An 18,143-nucleotide genomic window follows, 5' to 3' on the forward strand; every position below is an offset into this window, starting at 1 on the left:
CTGACAACCCATGCCATGTGGCCAATATGCAGGCAGCAGAGCTGACAAACACCTGCGCAGATATCCACGTGCACCCTATGGGAGGGTTGGCGGACATCCACACAGGGAGCAGTGACTGCTCCAGATTCACAGCTCCCAGATGCTTGCCTGGAGTCAGGCCCCCACTACTGAGCTCTCTGCAGGGTTCTCATTAACAGCAAATGGGCAGCAATACTCCCCACAGTGATTAATCACCTTCCTAGATTGCAGGAAAGTTGTTATTTCCAACCACCACCATGCAGCTGCCAGTGCACCCACCCCACAGCGCAGGATGTGCAGCCTGGGGCACCCAGACCCCAAGGCAGGGCAGCCACGCTGAGAACCAGGTGTGCAGGCAGCAGCCCTCGGGATCAAAATCATGCAGTTGGAGCATTGCAGCCATAGACCCAGGAGAGAGGGGGCTGCTGCAACATGCCAGGAGAAGTTACATGTTGAAGGTAGGTGGTGTTGCAAGGCAATAAACCAACAGGATTTTGGGGGGAGTTTAGAGGAAAATAGGAAGTATTTCCTATGTATTTTCTCCTAAAACAAGCACTGGGAAGATTTGGAAAAATTCAAAAACTTGACTACTGCAGCAATTCAACCAGACACACTTCAGTACAGTGCTAACTGCTTGCTAAAAAAAAAAAAAAAAAAAAAAAAAACGATTATTTTCCAAACCTTCCTCTAAAAACACTTTTTTTCTTTATCACGTTGTAATATTAGGCCACACTTCTGTATACTATTTCTAAGCACTGGATAAAATACTCTTCTTGGTCTCCAAGTTGAGAGTAGACATTCTCTCTGTTTTCAGGATTCTTCTTACTTGCCCTTTCCATAGCTCTGGGCTTTCTGTCCCTCTGCGTGAATATCCAGGTGCAGCGCAGCCCCACCACCATGCCATGGGATCAGCTCAAACCATGGGACATTCAACCAGGGAAGGTGCCAAGCCTGGTCCCACGCAGGAAGTCCTGAGTGTGGCTACAGGTTGGGCAGCACAGGGCTGGGAATTGCCCTGCTGATGGACAGGAGCCTGCAACATGCCCCAGTAATGGGGACATCAGCCATGCCCCAGGCTGTGCAAGCAGGAGCACAGCCAGCAGAAAACAGTTCTCCCCCTTTACTCAGCATTTAGACCCCATCTAGACTGGTCTGTTCCCCATTACACAGACAAGACATTGATAAGGCAAAGCAAGTTCAGCAAAGGGCGACCATGATGGTGACAGACTGGAGTAATTGCCCTGGAGGACAAAGGGAGCTGGGCTTGCTCACTGGCAAGGAGATGGCTCCCGGAAAACCTAACAGCAGCCTGCCAGCACCTACCAAGCCTTTAGGAAGATGAGGCCATGCTTTTAACAGTCATATACAATCAGCAGAGAGGGCACAACAGGCATAAACTGCAGCAAGTAGGATTCATGCAGAAATGCAGGAAAAATTCTTTTCACCATGAGGACAATCAAGCACTGGTCCAGGCTGCTCAGTGAGATGCCACAGCTTTCCAGCCACATTCACGCCAGAAGAAATCACAGCAGACTCAGGAACTCCCCATTTCTGACTGCTGCAGCTTGGCTACAGCCTAAGTGGTAAAAGGGGCCACTACTAGCAAACACCAACTCTTCCTCAAATGAAGTCTCCCATTTCACAGCCACGGTTCTCTACTCCTTACTGCACACCTAACAAACCAGCTGCATACAACATCCAGATCACCCTGTGCCAGAGCCCTGTCCCCCACATTCCTCCCAGGCCAAACCTACATGCTCTCCCAGCGGTGCTCAGGAAGGTGTTGGCATTGTTGTCCCAACCACCGATGGAGGCAGATGCCTACCACACACCATGCTAATGCCCACTGGCCGACAGCTACCACAGTCTGATCACTTAATGACTCCCATTTCCAACAGGCAGCCTTGCCCTTCATACGCCCAAATGCCAGTGGCTGCAAATCCAAGTTCTTCTAAAGACCTACTACAGCAAAATTTTGACAAGCACCAACTCACACCTTATTTGAAAAAACAAGGGGCTGAACAGCTGTCTTCCATAGACAAGTTCAATGCATTAATTACAGCATCCTGGTATTAGTTAAGTGCCCATCCTTTGCTAGGAGAAGATGTAAGATGAGACAGTCCTGTGACTACCAACCCTTCCTGGCCCTTCACCGAGAAGACTTCTTTTAGAAGACTGCTGCTGCTCACTGAAAAACACCTGGGAACCTGCTCAGGACCCTCATCACCCACCTGGCTCCTCTGCAGCTCTCAGGCACCCTCCTCAGTGACCCTGGGTCTGGACCAGAGGTCACCACATGATGCATTGCCTGGCTTTCCCCCACACTACACACAGTTACTGAACACATCTCTCTTTTACTACAAATAATGACATCTTTTTTGCTGCTGGAAAACCAGACTGAGATTGCTCGAAACGGCAACTTCACAATTCCTCCTGTATCTCCGTACTTTAAAATCTCTCAGGGTCCTTCAGCACTCTGATTTCCTGCTTTGTCCACCTGCTCCCTCCTATCACCTAAAATTTCCGCTTTAGTCCACTCCTTCTCCTCCCCCTCTCTCCACCTGAAATATAACCATGTACATCGCCCACCCACATGCCACAGGCAGGAAATCATAGAATCATCGAATGGCTTGGGTTGGAAGGGACCTCAAAGATCACCTAGTTCCAAGCCCCCTGCCATGGCAGGGATACCACCCTGGTTGCCTCATCTAACCTGGCCTTGAACACCTCCAGGGATGGGGCATCCACAACCTCTCTGGGAAACCTGTTCCAGTGCCTCACCACCCTCTGAGTGAAAAATGTCCTTCTAACCTCTAATCTAAATCTCCCCTCTTTTAGTTTAAAACCATTTCCCCTTGTCCTGTCATTACCTACCCAAGTAAAGAGTACCCTTCTCATCTGTCAGAGGGGGGTACACTCTCCTTGGCCGTTCTTTTCTAAGCAATGACTTCTTTTCTGAGTAATGACTGCACAAAGACACACACACACAACTGCTATTTTTCCAGCTGCTCCAACCCAGACATGCTTTTACCAGCAATTCCTCCAGAAGCTGTTTCCAGCAGTTTCCACTTTATTGTCCTAGACTTTGTGTCTTAACAAATCATTCTCCCTTTGCAAAACCAGTTCTTGTAATCCCCCACAGCAGGAGCACCTGCCACACGATCCCCAGGTATGAAGCCAAACCACAGATGACAATGAGGACCTGGCGATCAGTCCCAGGGTCTCTGGCCACCTTCTTCCTCTTCCTCCTCCATGAAGGTGGCTGGCCATGCCACACAACCCCACAGCCACAAGCACCAGCCAGACACAGGCTGCACTTTTGCCCTTGGCATGCCTAGAAATCACAAAGCCTCCCCAGCTCTGCAACACGCAGCAGTGCCGAAGTAATCCACAGTAACAGGATTTACGGCTTGGTCATCACAGTCCTACTAAACTCATTTCAGCAAATAATGGATTATCCCCATCTGGCAGCACCAAAACAATGGAGATTTAGCAAGAGAAAGCTGAGATCTAGTTGCAAAGGATACGCTCCTGGGTTTGGATGCGTGTAGTGGGTTTATGTGACAAGGTTTTGGTAGCAGGGGGCCATAGGGGTGGCTTCTGTGAGAAGGATCTAGAAGCTGCCCCATGTTTGGTAAGGGCCACACTGCTGACCAGAACTGAGCCAATAAGTGATGTTGTTTGCGCCTCTGTGAGAGCATATTTAAGATAGGGAAAAAAAAACGCTGCGCCACACAGCAGCTGGGAGAGTGAGAGGAGTGAGGAACAGCCTTGCAGGCGCCAAGGTCACTGAAGAAGGAGGGGGAGAGGTGCTCCAGGCGCCGGAGCAGAAGTCCCCTGCGGCCTGTGGTAAGGACCATGGTGAAGCAGGCTGTCCCCCTGCAGCCCATGGAGTACCAAGGTGGAGCAGGGTTCCACGCTGCAGCCCGTGGAGGAGACCACGGTGGAGCAGGTGGCCCTGCACCGACGGAGACTGCGGCCTGTGGAAGACCCCTGCCGGAGCAGATTCCAGGCCGGACCTGCAGCCCGTGGAGAGGAGACCACGCAGGAGCAGGTGACCTGGCAGGAGCTGCTGCCCGTGGGGGACCCAGGTTGGAGCAGTTTGCTCCCGAGGGATGGACCCCGTGGTACGGACCCATATCTGGAGCAGTTCTTGAAGAGCTGCTGCCTGTGGGAAGCCCACGCTGGATCAGTTCAGCAAGGACTGCATCCCGTGGGTGGGACCCCACAGCACAGGGGACGAGAGTGACCGAGAAGGAGCGGCAGAGAAGAATTTCTATAGACTGACCATAGCCCCCATTCCCCCGTTCCCCTGCGCCGCTCGGGGGGAGGAGGTGGAAGAGGGTGGATGGAGGGGGGAAGGTGCTTTTGGTTTCTTTCCTTTGTTTCTCACTTCTCTAGCTCATTCGTAATAGGCAATAAATCTTACTATCTCCCTATGCTGAGTCTGTTTTGCCCATCACAATAATTACTGCGCGATCTCCTCGTCCTTATCTCAACCCTTGAGCCCCTTTCATCGTATTTTCTCCCTGTTCCTCTTTGAGGAGGGGGAGTGAGAGAGCGGTTGTGGTGGAGCTCGGTCACCCACCCGAGCGAAACCATCACAATGTGATCTTCTGGAGGGCATTGTACCCCACCCCAGGAACTATGTTTTCCTGTCTGCACAGGCAGCACCCCCTGTAGTGTGGCAGCCCCAAGCAAGGGCACACTGCCAGGCACAGAGCCGTTCTTCTGGGTGACAGGACAGCTCATACCACAGGGATGTACCTCTCATCTGCCTCCCCCACCAGCTCTGAGCCTGACAGCTAAAAACACAAGAAAAAACAGCAATTTTCAAGCTACATCTAATACATAAGCAGGTGGGGAGGGAATCCAGGCTGCTATAAGCAGACAAGAGAATCTCAACCATGAGCCAGAGTCAAAGCAAACACCATTAGCAGGTCTGTCCTCTCTGGATCTACATGCTGCTCAGTACACAAACTGAAAGGGCAACTGCTGCTCCTGCAGGCCCCTGCAATGCACGCACGCAGGAACTATGCCACTGTAGCATGTGCTCCCATGTCACCCAACGTCTGCCTGCTCACACCAGCACTGCTCCCCAGCTCAACACTTGCCTGGATGCCAATGGAGTCCATCAGGGACAGGGGAGGACAGCTGTGTGGCCAGGTGCCACCAGCAGCCTCCCAGCCTGCTGAACCAGTGCCATAGCCCCAGCCTGATCAACCTACTGAGCAAGATGACTTAACTCCTCCTGGTGAGCACTGCAAGAGGGTCAGCTGAAGCATCCCCCCTGATTCTTCTTCCCCTTTGTTTTTCTTCCCAATTCCAGCCTCCTCAGGCCAAACATCAGACCTGGGCTTGTACCACAGGGGAGCACAGATTGCCTTGCCATGCACACCGGACCACTTGCTCATCCTGCTGCGGCACCAAAGTACAGCTCAGCTCAAGAAGCAGCAAGCACTAGAAAGCACAAGCTAAGCCAAAGAAGAGCAGAAGTGGAGTGGGGAGCAGGGGTTAATTGGGGACACAAACAAGAGGAGTCAGCGGAGGGGCACCTGAACATCTGACAGCCAGCAACACTGCAACAGGGCCCAAGGGAGTGATGGCCCTGTCCCCTCTGACTCCCAGGGCTGCTGATCTGCTGGCTCTGCCCTGCGTCTTACTCACTCTGCCTCACAGTTCACCCCATGCTTGTAAGTAAAATGATTTCACTCAGACAGAAGAGGGGCAATCTGTGCCCAGTTCAGCACTTGGATTACCTTAGCCACTCCATTTCATAAATCCAGCTCATGATCTTGCTGTCATGCAGGCAAGTCTGGGACCTGGCACGTCTTGCACAAACACAAGCAGAATAAAAAGCCCAACAGCAAAACTACCAGAACAGTCCTGCAGGTTTCCAGGTGGCACATTCCTGCCTGCAGCTGCCCAGCAGGTAAACACCCAGCACAGCACCAAGCCCTTCAGGAGAGTTCCTGAAACCCCCGGGGACCTGGGCATAAAGTAACATGTAGATTAAACTGCTCAGGAAGTGACAAAACCAGGGGCAGCATTATTATACTGCCTGCACTGCTGCAAATTGCACAGAGCCAAAGAGACATGGGAGCTCTCCTATGCTACCACAAGGGCACCAATGCCTCTGGCAGTAAAGGCAGGCTTCTGCTCCAAAACATACTTCCTGCAAGGATGCTGACAAGCAGAAGTGCAGCGTAGCAGGGCCCAGGGTGCAACAGGGTGCACAGCCCAAAGGAGGTAAGTTTTTTCAGCAGAAGCACTTTCACCAAAGCACCCCAGCTTTACTGCAAACACCTTGTGACAATGAGAACACATCTTCCAGGAGGACCACTAACTGTCTGGTCTATATTAAGCCAAAAATAATTACAGAGCAGCTGATTTTTTTTGTTGTTGTTGCCATGAATCAGACTACAGTTAATTGATATTTACTATGCATTCACTTGGTGTTGCAGATCATCCAGCATTGTTCAGGATGACAGAGCAGACAATAGGCACCAGTGATCACAAAGCCTAGGCATGCAGGGGGGCTGTACAGTAGCTGCATGGTAAAAAGGCAATCTTACCTGGACTAACACATGGCACATCAAGGGGCACAAACAGAAAAGCTACATGGGCAAAGAAGAGAGAGGACATGGAGACTCATGGAACATCCAGCTACAGGAGTTCAGGGCAGCTGAGAGGTCTGATCCCAGACTGCAGACATTCAGGTAAAATGAGTGGAAAAGCTCCATTACAGCAAACTGAGCTCCAGGAGACAAAAAGGACAGACCACAGACCTCCAGCACAAGGAGGGAGACCAGAAAGGCAGGGATTGTGTAAAGCCCTTGTAAAATGAACAAACTGTTGCATAGACCTGACAAGATGAAGCCAGAAGGGCAAACAGCTATTTAAGCTAAGTATGTTTGTTCTTGTGATGACATTGGTATTTAAATTGATCATAAATAGACTCAGGCTGGAAATGAGAAGATGGATCCTGACCATTGGAGGTTAAGTCCTAGAGTGGCCTTTCAACAAGAATTTCTGGGACAAGAAAAAAAAAAAATAGTTCAAGATGGAGCTGGAGAAATACAGAAATGCACATAAGGATTATGAAAAGCATCTCTGTGCAAGACAGACAAGATGCAGCAACCCAGAGACAATGCCTGAGCAAAGCCCTTTCCTTAGCAAATCCTGGGCATTCACAGGATGATAGAATGGTTGGTGGGGACGTCTGGATCCACCTGGTTCAACCCCTGCTCAAGCAGGGAAACCCCAAGCAGGGTGCCCAGGACCACATCTAGGCAGCTTTAGAAGATCTCCAAGGAGGAGACTCTACAACCTCTCTGGGCAGCCTGTGAGGAGGCTCCAGCACCCTCACAGCAAGGAATTGCTCCCTGATGTTCAGAGGGAACCTCCTGTGCACCAGTTTGTACCCCAGTTTGTCATCTCCCTCGACCTGCTGGCAGCACTTTGGCTAATACAGCCCAGGACATCATCAGCCTTCTTTGCCCAAGAGCACATTGCTGGCTCGCGGTCAGCTTGGTGCCTACCAGGACCCCCCCAGGCCTTCTCGGCCAGGCTGCTTTCCAGCTGGGTGCCCCAGCCTGTCCTGGGGCCTGGGCTTGTTCCTCCGCAGGGCAGGACTCTGTGCTTCTCCTTGCTGAACTGCAGGAGGTTTCTGACAGGTTATTACAGTAGTGCCATAATAACCATGGGTATCATGAGCACAACTCTGCTCAGGACGTCCAAGACAAGGCAGAGCAAGGCCCTGGAGCCACTCTGCAGCAACCAGGTGACCAGAGTTGCATTTCCAGGAAGATTTTCTGCCTCAGAGGAAAGAAGGCTTCCTCCGAGCCAGAGCAAATTTTTTGGAACCACTCAAAAATCAAACCATATTTTTGAGAGCATTGTCCAAATGCATCAGTAGCTCCTGGCCTCAACTCTGCAGCCTTTAGCATGGAGAAATACAGCTTCCAGTGCCTCCAAGGGACCAAAAGACATCTGCAGGATTTCCTACCAAAAGAACAGCATGCTTAGAACAGGTGCCTGCAAGCAGCCCCCAGGGCCAGGTGCTGTGCAGAACTAGCAGAAGAGCAGCACAGGATCTGATGGTACTTCCTGAGCACCCAACAGAGGGTTCAACCAGACCCTGTCCTACACTGATGCTTTTTAGAGACAGTATCAGTGAGGTCAGGTGCAGGAACACGTCTCAGGGATCACTTTGTGCCACTCTGCCCTGCTCTTCCCCTACCAGTCCAGCTGTGCTCCCATGTCCACATTGCTGTGGAGCTCCTGGACCAACTCCAGCTTGCAGAGGAGCACCCCCTCCCTGCCTTCAGTCACCTCTCAAGCTTCTCCATTTCACACCAGATTTACTACTCTGGGCAGAACCATTGGCCCGTCCCCTGCTGCATCAGCACCAAGCACAGGGATCATAAAGGGGACCACTCCTGCTCTCCCAGTATGCAGAGCTACCTGATTTTCTCATTTCCAGTGAAGCAGCTCAGGCTTCACGCTGTGTCCTGCAATTCACACAGGTCCAATTACCAGCGGAAGAGTCACTTTACCCACCCACCACTGCTCCGAAACACAGTAGCCTTCCCCTCTGCAGGCACAGGGGTTGCAGCCTGACCTACCCCAGCCCTGGGTTCTGCACCAGAGCTGCCTGGGAACAGGCAGCCCTGACAGCACAACCCAACACAGGCACAAAGGTCTGTGGAGAGCAGCACCCTTCCACTGCCGCTGATGCTAGGCTGGCACGTCCTCCTGTGCAGCACTGAAGAAGGGCCAAAGTCCTTTGCTATCCCAGCCTTGACACTTGGAAAGCACACTTCCCCTTGGCCAAGCTGTTGCCAGGAAATAAACAGCAAAATCCCCTGCAGCTGCACAAAACTGGAACTTGGAAATTATCTATAGAAAATGAGAAATGAGACATGAAATACAGGAACTCATTCATCCCACAGGGTGGATGTCAGTAGCAAACCTGCTGCCCTCCTGATAGCAGGGTCAGGATCCTGCTCCCCATGGCATCACCCTCACCTTCCCCCTCACAGACATGCTCAGAAGAGGAGCTGGGAACACAGGCAGGCAAGATGCTGAGAACCGGGGAAGCAGATTGTACCTCCTCTGTGGTGGTTTTACCGTGCTAGGCAGTTGAACACCACAACCGCTCTCTCACTCCCCCTCCTCAGATGAGGAGGGGAAGAAGTAAAGGAAAGAACAAATCACGGGTTGAGATAAGGATGATTTAATTAAAGAGGGAAAAAAAAAAAATATATATATATATATAAAATTAAGGAAATATTATTATTAATTAAACAATTCAACTAAAGGGGAAAAAGGGAAAGGGGAAGAGGGAGGGGGGAAAGAGAGTAACTAAACAAAACAAGTAAAGGCTGTGTGGAAGTACAGAGGAAAGAAATTACTCTCTGCTTCCCACAAATGAGCGATGCTTGACCACGTCCTTGAAGCAGGGCCTCAACGCACATAGCCGGTGTTCGGGAGGAGGACAGACGTTTTCGCAACGAGAGCCCACCCCTCCCCTCTTCTTCCTTTTTCCACCTTTTATTGCTGAGTGTGACATCATATGGTATGGAATATCCCTTTGGTTGGTTTAGGTCAGCTGCCCTGATGATGTTTCTTTCTCACTTTTTGCCCACCCCCTAGGAGGGTCAGAGAGAGTCCTGATGCTGTGCCAGCACTTCTCAGCAGCAGACACAACACTGGTGTGATACCACTGCTGTTCTAGCTACAAGTGCAGAGCGCAGCACTGTATGGGCTGCTGCAGGGAAAGTTAACATCCCAGCCAGACCCAGTACATCCTCTCATGCCATCCCCCACAGTGCCCAAGCCCTTTCCATATGCAGCGCAGCCAGCACAGCAAAGTGATGCAACTTCCAGCTCTGGCACCTCTCAGCTGCCACAGGAGGATGTGGCACATGAGCAGCAGGCACCACGGTCCCATGTCCACTGCACTGAAAGCAAGAGAGGGTGCTACAGAGGAGGAAGATGGGGCTCCCCACACCTTCTCCCCAGATGAGCGGGGCTCAGTTAAACGAGGACTGTGATGAGAGAGCAGCTCAGCTGCTGAGCCCTGCCCTGCTCCACAGAAGGGCTGCACCTGGCTCTCCACAGGCGAGCACTCTGCACAGGGAGAGGGGGGGGCTCTTTCACATCAGCCAAAAGCACGTGCTAGAAGAGAGAAGAGCGCACGCACAAAGAAAATACCTCGCCGTATTCCTGGCCAGTTTTGGCTTGGGCTCCCCACACCATGGTGGTTTGCCTTCCAGGAGCCTGCCCAGGCTCACCCCAAGCCTGACAACCTTTACCACATCAGCACCCTGCAGTGAAGAGTGCCCCCCACACACACAGCTTAACAGCATGTGGCTGAAGAATCCCCCTTCTGGAGGGGGGAACCTGTTAACTACTGGCTACATTTGTGCCCCATTCCCTTCCCCAGTCCTGCACCAGTGGATGCTGTCTAATCCTCCAGGTCCCTTCATGTCCATCAGATCCACTCCACACCTCACCAACCCCACTGCAGGTTCAGGAGCTGAAGCTGCCTTTACCATGCCCTTTTATGTCACCCAGCACAAACACCACAGCCCTGCCCATGCCAAACACCATGCTTTGCCAGGCCTGAGCAGGGTGCAGCCAGGGCAGGGGAGGAACCAGCAAGGTGGCAGAGCAGGGGTGAGGGCAGCACAATGAGCAGCAGGGACACATCAATTTGCTTTCTGGGTGCAGAATGTGCCCAGACATCCTTTGCCAGGTCCCTTGTTCTGTGCCTGTTTTGCAGGTGTTTTGCCTCCACCTCCAAGGACTGATGAAGTCCGCAATAGCTCTGATGTGCAGCCCCAGGGAAGCCAGGAAAAGCAGCAGCACAGAGGGCAGAGGAGTAAAGACAGCTCTGAGGACAGGAGAACAAAACCAAGCTTTTCACAGAAATCCCTGTGCCCTTTTTCCTCTCACACTTCTTTTCCCAAAGGAGCATCACACGAGCCTGAAGCCTCCAACGTGTTGTATAACACAGCACAACTGCAGGTCGGGATTTCCAGGGAAACCTCCCCTCTGCCCAGGCTGAACCAGGCACCAGCAGGAACATATGCCCCAGGAAAATGACTGCACAGTGGAGGCAGAAGTTAAGGGGCCACAGAAAGCAGTGCCAGGGGAGGGCAGCTCCAGCAAGAACCAACCAAAGACAATAGCCTTCCTTCCTCCAGGCAATGCCCCAGCAGCATCTCCTCCACACAAAGCAGGCTTCCAGCTGTGACACCTTGCAAAAGGACCTGGTTGCAAAAGGACCTAGTGAGCCCCAAGGTTATACTGACAGTGAAAGCACAGAGCCTGTTGGGAGAAATCTAGCCAGAGCCTAGACATCAAGACAATCCAGAATTGCCTTTTTAGCACTAGATAGCTTTGCATCATCATATTAGACAGGTGAACAACTACAATTAATCTTCTTGACCACCTGGAACATCCCTCTGCCAGACGTAGTTCTGTTACAAATTAGAGGCCAAATAACTCACATCTCCTCCAGCAGACAGAATCTGAACCAAGTCACATGGGAAGTGCACCCTGAAGCCACCACCTCGAATTCACACAGCTTAAATCTATAAAAACAGAGGGTAAATGTACATGCAACTGAACCTCCCCTTCTGTTCTCGATGCAGATTAGTAATGGACCTGCTTCAAGGTTTGAAATATTTATCAGGTCTTCTGAAGTTTGAGGAGATGGGCTGAGCTGACAGGCTGAAAGACCTTCAGATTTGAAGATTTATGTTCCCAGAGGCGATTCATTCACCAAACAGCATCTATTATATAACAAAGCACTTGAGGAATCATGAGCATGGAAGCAAGGAGGTAAGCTGTGCACAGAGAAGACGAATGGCAGAGAAGTCCTTCCTGACTGCTCCAGAAAAACATCATTTAATTCCTCTCAATTTGGTGGCTTACTATTCAAAGCCACCTCTTCTGGGAACCAGCCCAGACAAAGGACCAAAGCAGCAACAGCCTGCTTCTTCAAGCACCATGAGTAGCAACAGATGCAGCAGCCCACTGAGAAGGATTTTAGGAACAGATTTAGCAGGAATTGATTCAAATCAGGAGAACAGCCCCTCTTCAGTGAGGAATACAGCCCGTTGGCCGCTCCAAGGGCCTCTCCAAACACATCCCAAGCCTGGCTGCAGAACCACTGGCCATGCAGTGCAGAGCTGCTGAGCTGGGAGATGTTCCCCATCCCCCCACAACCACTCTGCCCTGGGCATAAGCGTGCTGGAGCTGCAGGCGGGTGGGCTGCCACCTCACAGGAACGATGGCAAAGTGAGACAGATGCCCACCCACAGGACACCAAAATAAGCACAAGCAGCAGAGGCAACGTGGATCTGAGAACAGTCTGTGCAGCCAGAAGAGATATCAGCAGGAGGGAAGAGATGAGCTCTTCTACAGACACAAGGCTCAAGCCCAGCACCTCCAACCCAGCTCAGGGCAGGTGGGCACATCCAGGTCTCAGGCAGAGTCTTGGCCACCTGAGCCTCCTACGAAAGCAGAGCACATACAGCATAGCACTGAGGTCATGTTTGCCTAAGCACAGCCATTTAAGACACAGGTTCCACCTGCACCTTCTCAGTGCACCACAGTATTACAGAAAACTGATTATTTAACAAGGTAGAAGCTCTCCTTTACTGCCGAAATTGCTTTTGGCATTATATACTGAATTTTCTGCAATACCAAGGCACAATGATGCTGTAAAACAAAACCAGAAGCACTTCCAGTGTTCCTGGTTCTGGAAGTCACACCAATGTCACAGTATCTTGTTCACTGCAGATCTCAGACTTTTAAATAGATTATACTTTCAGGCCATGAGTGCCCTTTGCAGCCTGAGATATGGCTCAGCCCTGGGCAGATGACATACTGATGCATGCTGTATGTGCCCAGCAGCCAGAAGCAAAGCAATGACATCTCTTTATGAAAACATCCAAACAAATACCACTAACTCCTACAGTGCAAGTGCAAAGCAAAAGAGCCTACAGGATGGGTGAGATACAGTCTGAGACACATGAATTGCCTTGAGAAATTCTATCACTTCCAGGCTGGGCCAAATTAAATTTAGCTGAGGAGCAGCTGCCAGGATAGGGGAGAGAGAGATGATTTAGGAAAGGCCAGGTTCTTCCATGCAATTAGCAATTTCAACTTATTTGAAGTAGGGCTGGATATAGGAAAACAAGTATACAGACAACTTCCTTCTAGACCACTAGAAATAAGATGAAGTTGGAAGGATGCAAGCAGACATGGAAATGCACTGGGAAAATGAAGAGAAGCGGATGGGATGAGGGTAGATGGCAAGACAGAGATCTGGTCCCCCAGCAGAGGGGTTTGCAGACACCAAAGGCTGGAAGGTCTCTGTGTTAAGAAAGGCCAGCTGCCCACATCAGCCAGTGTCTCATCCAACTGCCCCCTCTTCTCTAGTAATACACTCAGCCGGCAGCAAGTACATTCCTTGCACCGGGAGACGGAGTTCACCACCAACAGCTCTAACTCTGCCAGAGTTAGAGCCCAGAGACAAACTTTGCTGCCTTATTAGTTCTTGACATCTATTCTTGGCAACAAAGCTCAAGAACAAATGACTGGGGAGGAAAACAGCAATACGTTAGTAGGTCTGGAAGGGACAGACTCCATGGCCAGTCAGCAATGAAATGTCCTTCAGGATGGGTGGGACTGGGCCACAAGTGCACACGTGTGGAATCAAAGGCATGTACCATTTGTGGGTCATGCAGGCAGTGCTTACCTCCCGCTGCGAGCAATGCCTCAGCCACTTGCCCTTCCCAAGCAGCCCTGGGGCTGGAAGTGCTGCTGGGAGCAGGAGGCAGCAGTGCTCCTCATCCCAGAGATCCTCCTGCAGATTCCACTGCAATTGTGACAGCCCAGAGGTCCAGCTCTGCCTGCAGTTATGTGTAACTGATACAGAAGGGAATGCAGAACAAGCACTTTGCCCGGCAGAGTAAGAAAACAACCACCTGGCTACAAAATTGTCATTTGCTATTTTCAGCCTCTACACTGCCCTGTCCTTCAGAAAGTCTCCACCAGCCACTCTGAAACCTCATTTTATCTCTCAAGGTCAGAAAGCCATCGGCAGTCCTTCCATCTCCTTTCCACATAGGTCCCATTCCTCCCTCATTTATTGGGTTTGCGTGGCAACGTTTTGGTAGTGGGGAGCTGCAGGGGTGGCTTCTGTGAGAAGAGTCCAGAAGCTGCCCTGTGTCCAGCCAGTTCCAAAAGGGACACAAAGGGACCCCAGCCAAAGTTGAGCCAATAAATGAGATTATGCCTCTGGGAGAGGCCAAGAGAGACAAGAGGATTTCTGCCCATATATATCTACCGCACAACCAGCGCCACACAAAGCAGCCACACACAGGCCCAAGCCTGCAGAGACACAAGCAGATCCCAGCTCACTCACTCTCATCAGGGTTGGGTGAAGCAAGAATGGCACTGTGCTTCCTCTTCACTTCCTCCACGTTCTCTGAGATTTTATCAATGAACCCTCGAATTTCTTCTACCTGTGGAGACAGAAAAGAACAAGACAGGTATCCTGTGAGAGATATGCTTTATCATACACTGAGAAACTTGTAGGGTATATTAAATGAACATCAGATCTATGAATTTCCAGACTCAGCATCTCCAGCATGCAGTGTGTTGCTCAAGTTACATAAGCCAGGATTCTTCCCAGCTCAGTCACCCAGCTCCAGGGGCTGAGAAATCTGTTTTGAGCCTCACCCCAAATAGTAGGGAAGCCAAGTGATACTGTGCCTCTCCGTACTGGCATTTTCCCTGCACTATAAGAAAACATGCCAGCATCATGGAGACTGAGAACCTGTACTTGTGCCCTCTACCTGCCAGGCTGCACACACTCCAACTCTATCTTTTTCTTCAACTCACGCCACTACTTTGCTCGTCTTCATCCATCTGCACGTCATATTTTTCATTCCACACTCCATTGCCTGCACAGATACATTTTTACACCCCCTACACACATGTCATACTAAAGGTATGCTAAAAATCCGCATGTATATCTTACAGCCACCCACATGCCAGAAAACAACCTCATGTTTGGTAATGAGAGGAACAAAATTACATCAATCCCATGCAGAAATTTTTACTCTGCAGAGGTGCTTTCAGGAGTGATTTTAGAAACTGATTTCATGGCAGTCTAGAGGCATTCACACTGCAACAAGAAAGCCTCCTACAATGCAGCCTGTGTTTACAGGCTTCCACACTACCACTTGGTGCTTAACTGGCTCAGCTGCCCTTTTGGTTTCTACAGGAGCAGGTGGAGCAGCAAAGCAGCCCTTGGGTTAGGTACAACACAACAAAACAGCCTCGGGTCTGCATGGAAGCCTGGCTCCCACTAGTCACTGCTCTCAAGGTAAGCCCTGAGAACCCAGAGCCTGAGCACCAGTTAAGAGGCATCAATCAAGGCAGAACACCCATACCCTCACTCAACTGCTGCTTGCCTGCTATGGGAACCCATATCATAAACACACAGTCTGCTCCAGCATTTACAGAAAGTTTTGAACTGCCATCAAAGCTGCACTGGAAAAACAAAACTCTCACCTGTTCAAAGAACTCATCCATGAAGCGGTCCCGGTCCACGCTAACGGTGACTTCATCATCATCATCACTGTCCTTCGCCTGCAACAAGACAGAAAGAAGCATCAACAAGTACTTCCTGCAAATCTTGCAGATCCATTTCAGGAGATTATCTTGGGTACATCTTCCTCTTCACCTTTGCTCACTTGCTCCTGTGAGCTGGGACAAACACCAGTAAGAGAGGCACTACCACATCAGAGCACTGCAGGGAGACCAGAAGAGTAGATAACATCCAGCTCCAGCAAAAACAATACAATGAAAAGCACCGCTGCAGCTGGCTGTACCACCACTTGGCCTTCTGAGTCAACCCTGGAAGATTTATGATACCTACACATTACAGCATACCTGAAGGGAGAACTTTATGTGCTCACGGAGCTATTCTCAGCTGTGCATGAGCACAATGGCTCCACAAACAGCAGTGATGAGAAAACAGTACAGATGTTAGAATGTAAGAAAGAAGGGACAGAACAGAAAATACATCAGAACTAGTAAAACCACAGCAAACAAGTGAGAGGGTGTCCTTGTCTGGAGCAGCATATGTGCCACTGTCACCTCATAACCCAGGAAGGCAGAGAACACAAGCTTGCAGTAGGAAGAAAAATAAGTCTTGATGTCCTCTGTGTAAGGAGACATTTTTAAAAAAGGTATAATCTAAAGCAGACAGATGACAGAGGGAAATGGAAAATAATTGGGTAGAAAAGTTTCTTCTTGCTCTGTCTTCACTAGAGAGAAGCAACCTGTGGAATAGAGAAAATTTAAGATCATAGAATCATAGAATGGCCTAGGTTGAAAAGGACCTTAAAGATCATCTAGTTTCAACCCCCCTGCTCTGGGCAGGGTTGACAACCACTAGGGTTGCCTGCCTAGAGTCGCATCCACCCTGGCCTTGAACGCCTCCAGGGATGGGGCATCCACAACCTCCCTGGGCAACCTGTTCCAGTACCACACCACTCTCTGAGTGAAAAACTTTCTCCTAATTTCAAACCTAAATCTCCCCTGCCTTAGTTTAAAACCATTCCCCCTTGCCCTATCACGATCAACACATGTAAATAGGCATTCCCCCTCCTATTTATACTTTCCCTTCAAGTACTGGAACGCTGCAATGAGGTCTCCCTGGAGCCTTCTCTTCTCCAAGCTAAACAAACACAGTTCCCTCAACCTTTCTGCATAGGAGAGGCTCTCCAGCCCTCTGGTCATCTTAGTGGCCCTCCTCTGGACCCATTCCAAGAGCTCCACATCCTTCTTTTGCTGGGGGCCCTAGGTGGGATCTCACAAGAGTAGAGGGGGACAATCACCTCCCTCTCCCTGCTGGCCACCCCTTTTTTAATGTAGCCCAGGACATAATCGGCCTTCTGGGCTACAAGTGCACACTGCTGGCTCATGTCCAGCTTCTCATTCAACAGGACCCCAAAGTCCTTCTCTGCAGAGCTGCTCTCAAGTTCTTCTTCTCCCAGTCTGTATAAATACCTGAGATTGCCCCAGCCCAAGTGTAACACCTTGCACTTGGCCTTGTTGACCCTCATTAGGTTATCATGGGCCCACTTCTTGAGCCTGTCCAGGTCCCTCTGGATGGCATCCCTTCCCTCTATTGTATCAACCGCACCGCTCAGCTTGGTGTCATCTGCAAACTTGCCAAGGGTGCACTCGATTCATAGAATCGTAGAATTCCACCGTCTGTGTCATTGATAAAGATGTTAAAGAGCACCGGACCCAAGACCGACCACTGAGGGACACCACTTGTGACTGGCCTCCACCCAGATATAGAACTGTTGACCACAACCCTTTGGCTGCGACCAGCCAACTAATTCTTTATCCACCTAAAACAGACGACTGTCTTTATTCGTCTAATAATTGTCACACATTTTGTCAGCTGCTACCCAGGAGCTCAACACCCTTTGGCCACTCCACATCTGCAGAGACCTAACCAATACAGACAGTAGGACTCTAGAGAATTCCTCTTACACAGAAGAATGACAGATGAACTGCCTATTTTTTCCCCCTAAAATCATCTTTTCAACCTAGCATGACTGATTTGGGTGGATTCTTCTAGAGAAGGCCCCAGCTTTCATTCTTGCCACTGCTCATGGCACCTTTTGCTTTGGTAACCAGTTCATGAAAGGCATGCTCACGAACATAAAGATCTGAGAGATAGCAAGATTCATACATATGAAAATCTCATCTTGACAAGTAAAAACAGGAATGTTGCTGCTCAAACCCAGTATTCACTCCATGGGCACAAAGAAGTGTGTAGTGTCCTCCAGGGCTCAGTACTGGTGCCAGTTTTGTTTAATATATTTATAAATGATCTGGACAAGGGGATTGCATTGGGTTTATGTGGCAAGGTTTTGATAGCAGAGGGGGCTGCAGAGGTGGCCTCTGTTAGAAGGCTCCAGAAGCTGCCCTTTGTCCAGCCAGCTCCAAAAGGGACCCACTGATGGCCAGAGTTGACCCAGTGAGCAAAGTTGTGCCTCTGGGAGAGCAGATTTAAG

General features: G+C 50.3%; 1 protein-coding gene across 1 annotated transcript in view; it reads right to left on the reverse strand.

Moving 5' to 3' along the window:
* Positions 1–18,143, reverse strand: part of STX1A (syntaxin 1A) — a 117,050-nt gene that overhangs the window by 76,722 nt on the left and 22,185 nt on the right. The window contains exons 2-3 of the mRNA XM_035343221.1: positions 15,619–15,696; positions 14,465–14,564 (exon numbers count right to left, since the gene is read on the reverse strand). Coding sequence (XP_035199112.1) covers positions 14,465–14,564; positions 15,619–15,696 — 178 coding nt within the window. The remainder of the gene's footprint in view (positions 1–14,464; positions 14,565–15,618; positions 15,697–18,143) is intronic.

Source organism: Oxyura jamaicensis, chromosome 19, assembly GCF_011077185.1.
Source record: "Oxyura jamaicensis isolate SHBP4307 breed ruddy duck chromosome 19, BPBGC_Ojam_1.0, whole genome shotgun sequence".
Taxonomy (NCBI): domain Eukaryota; kingdom Metazoa; phylum Chordata; class Aves; order Anseriformes; family Anatidae; genus Oxyura; species Oxyura jamaicensis.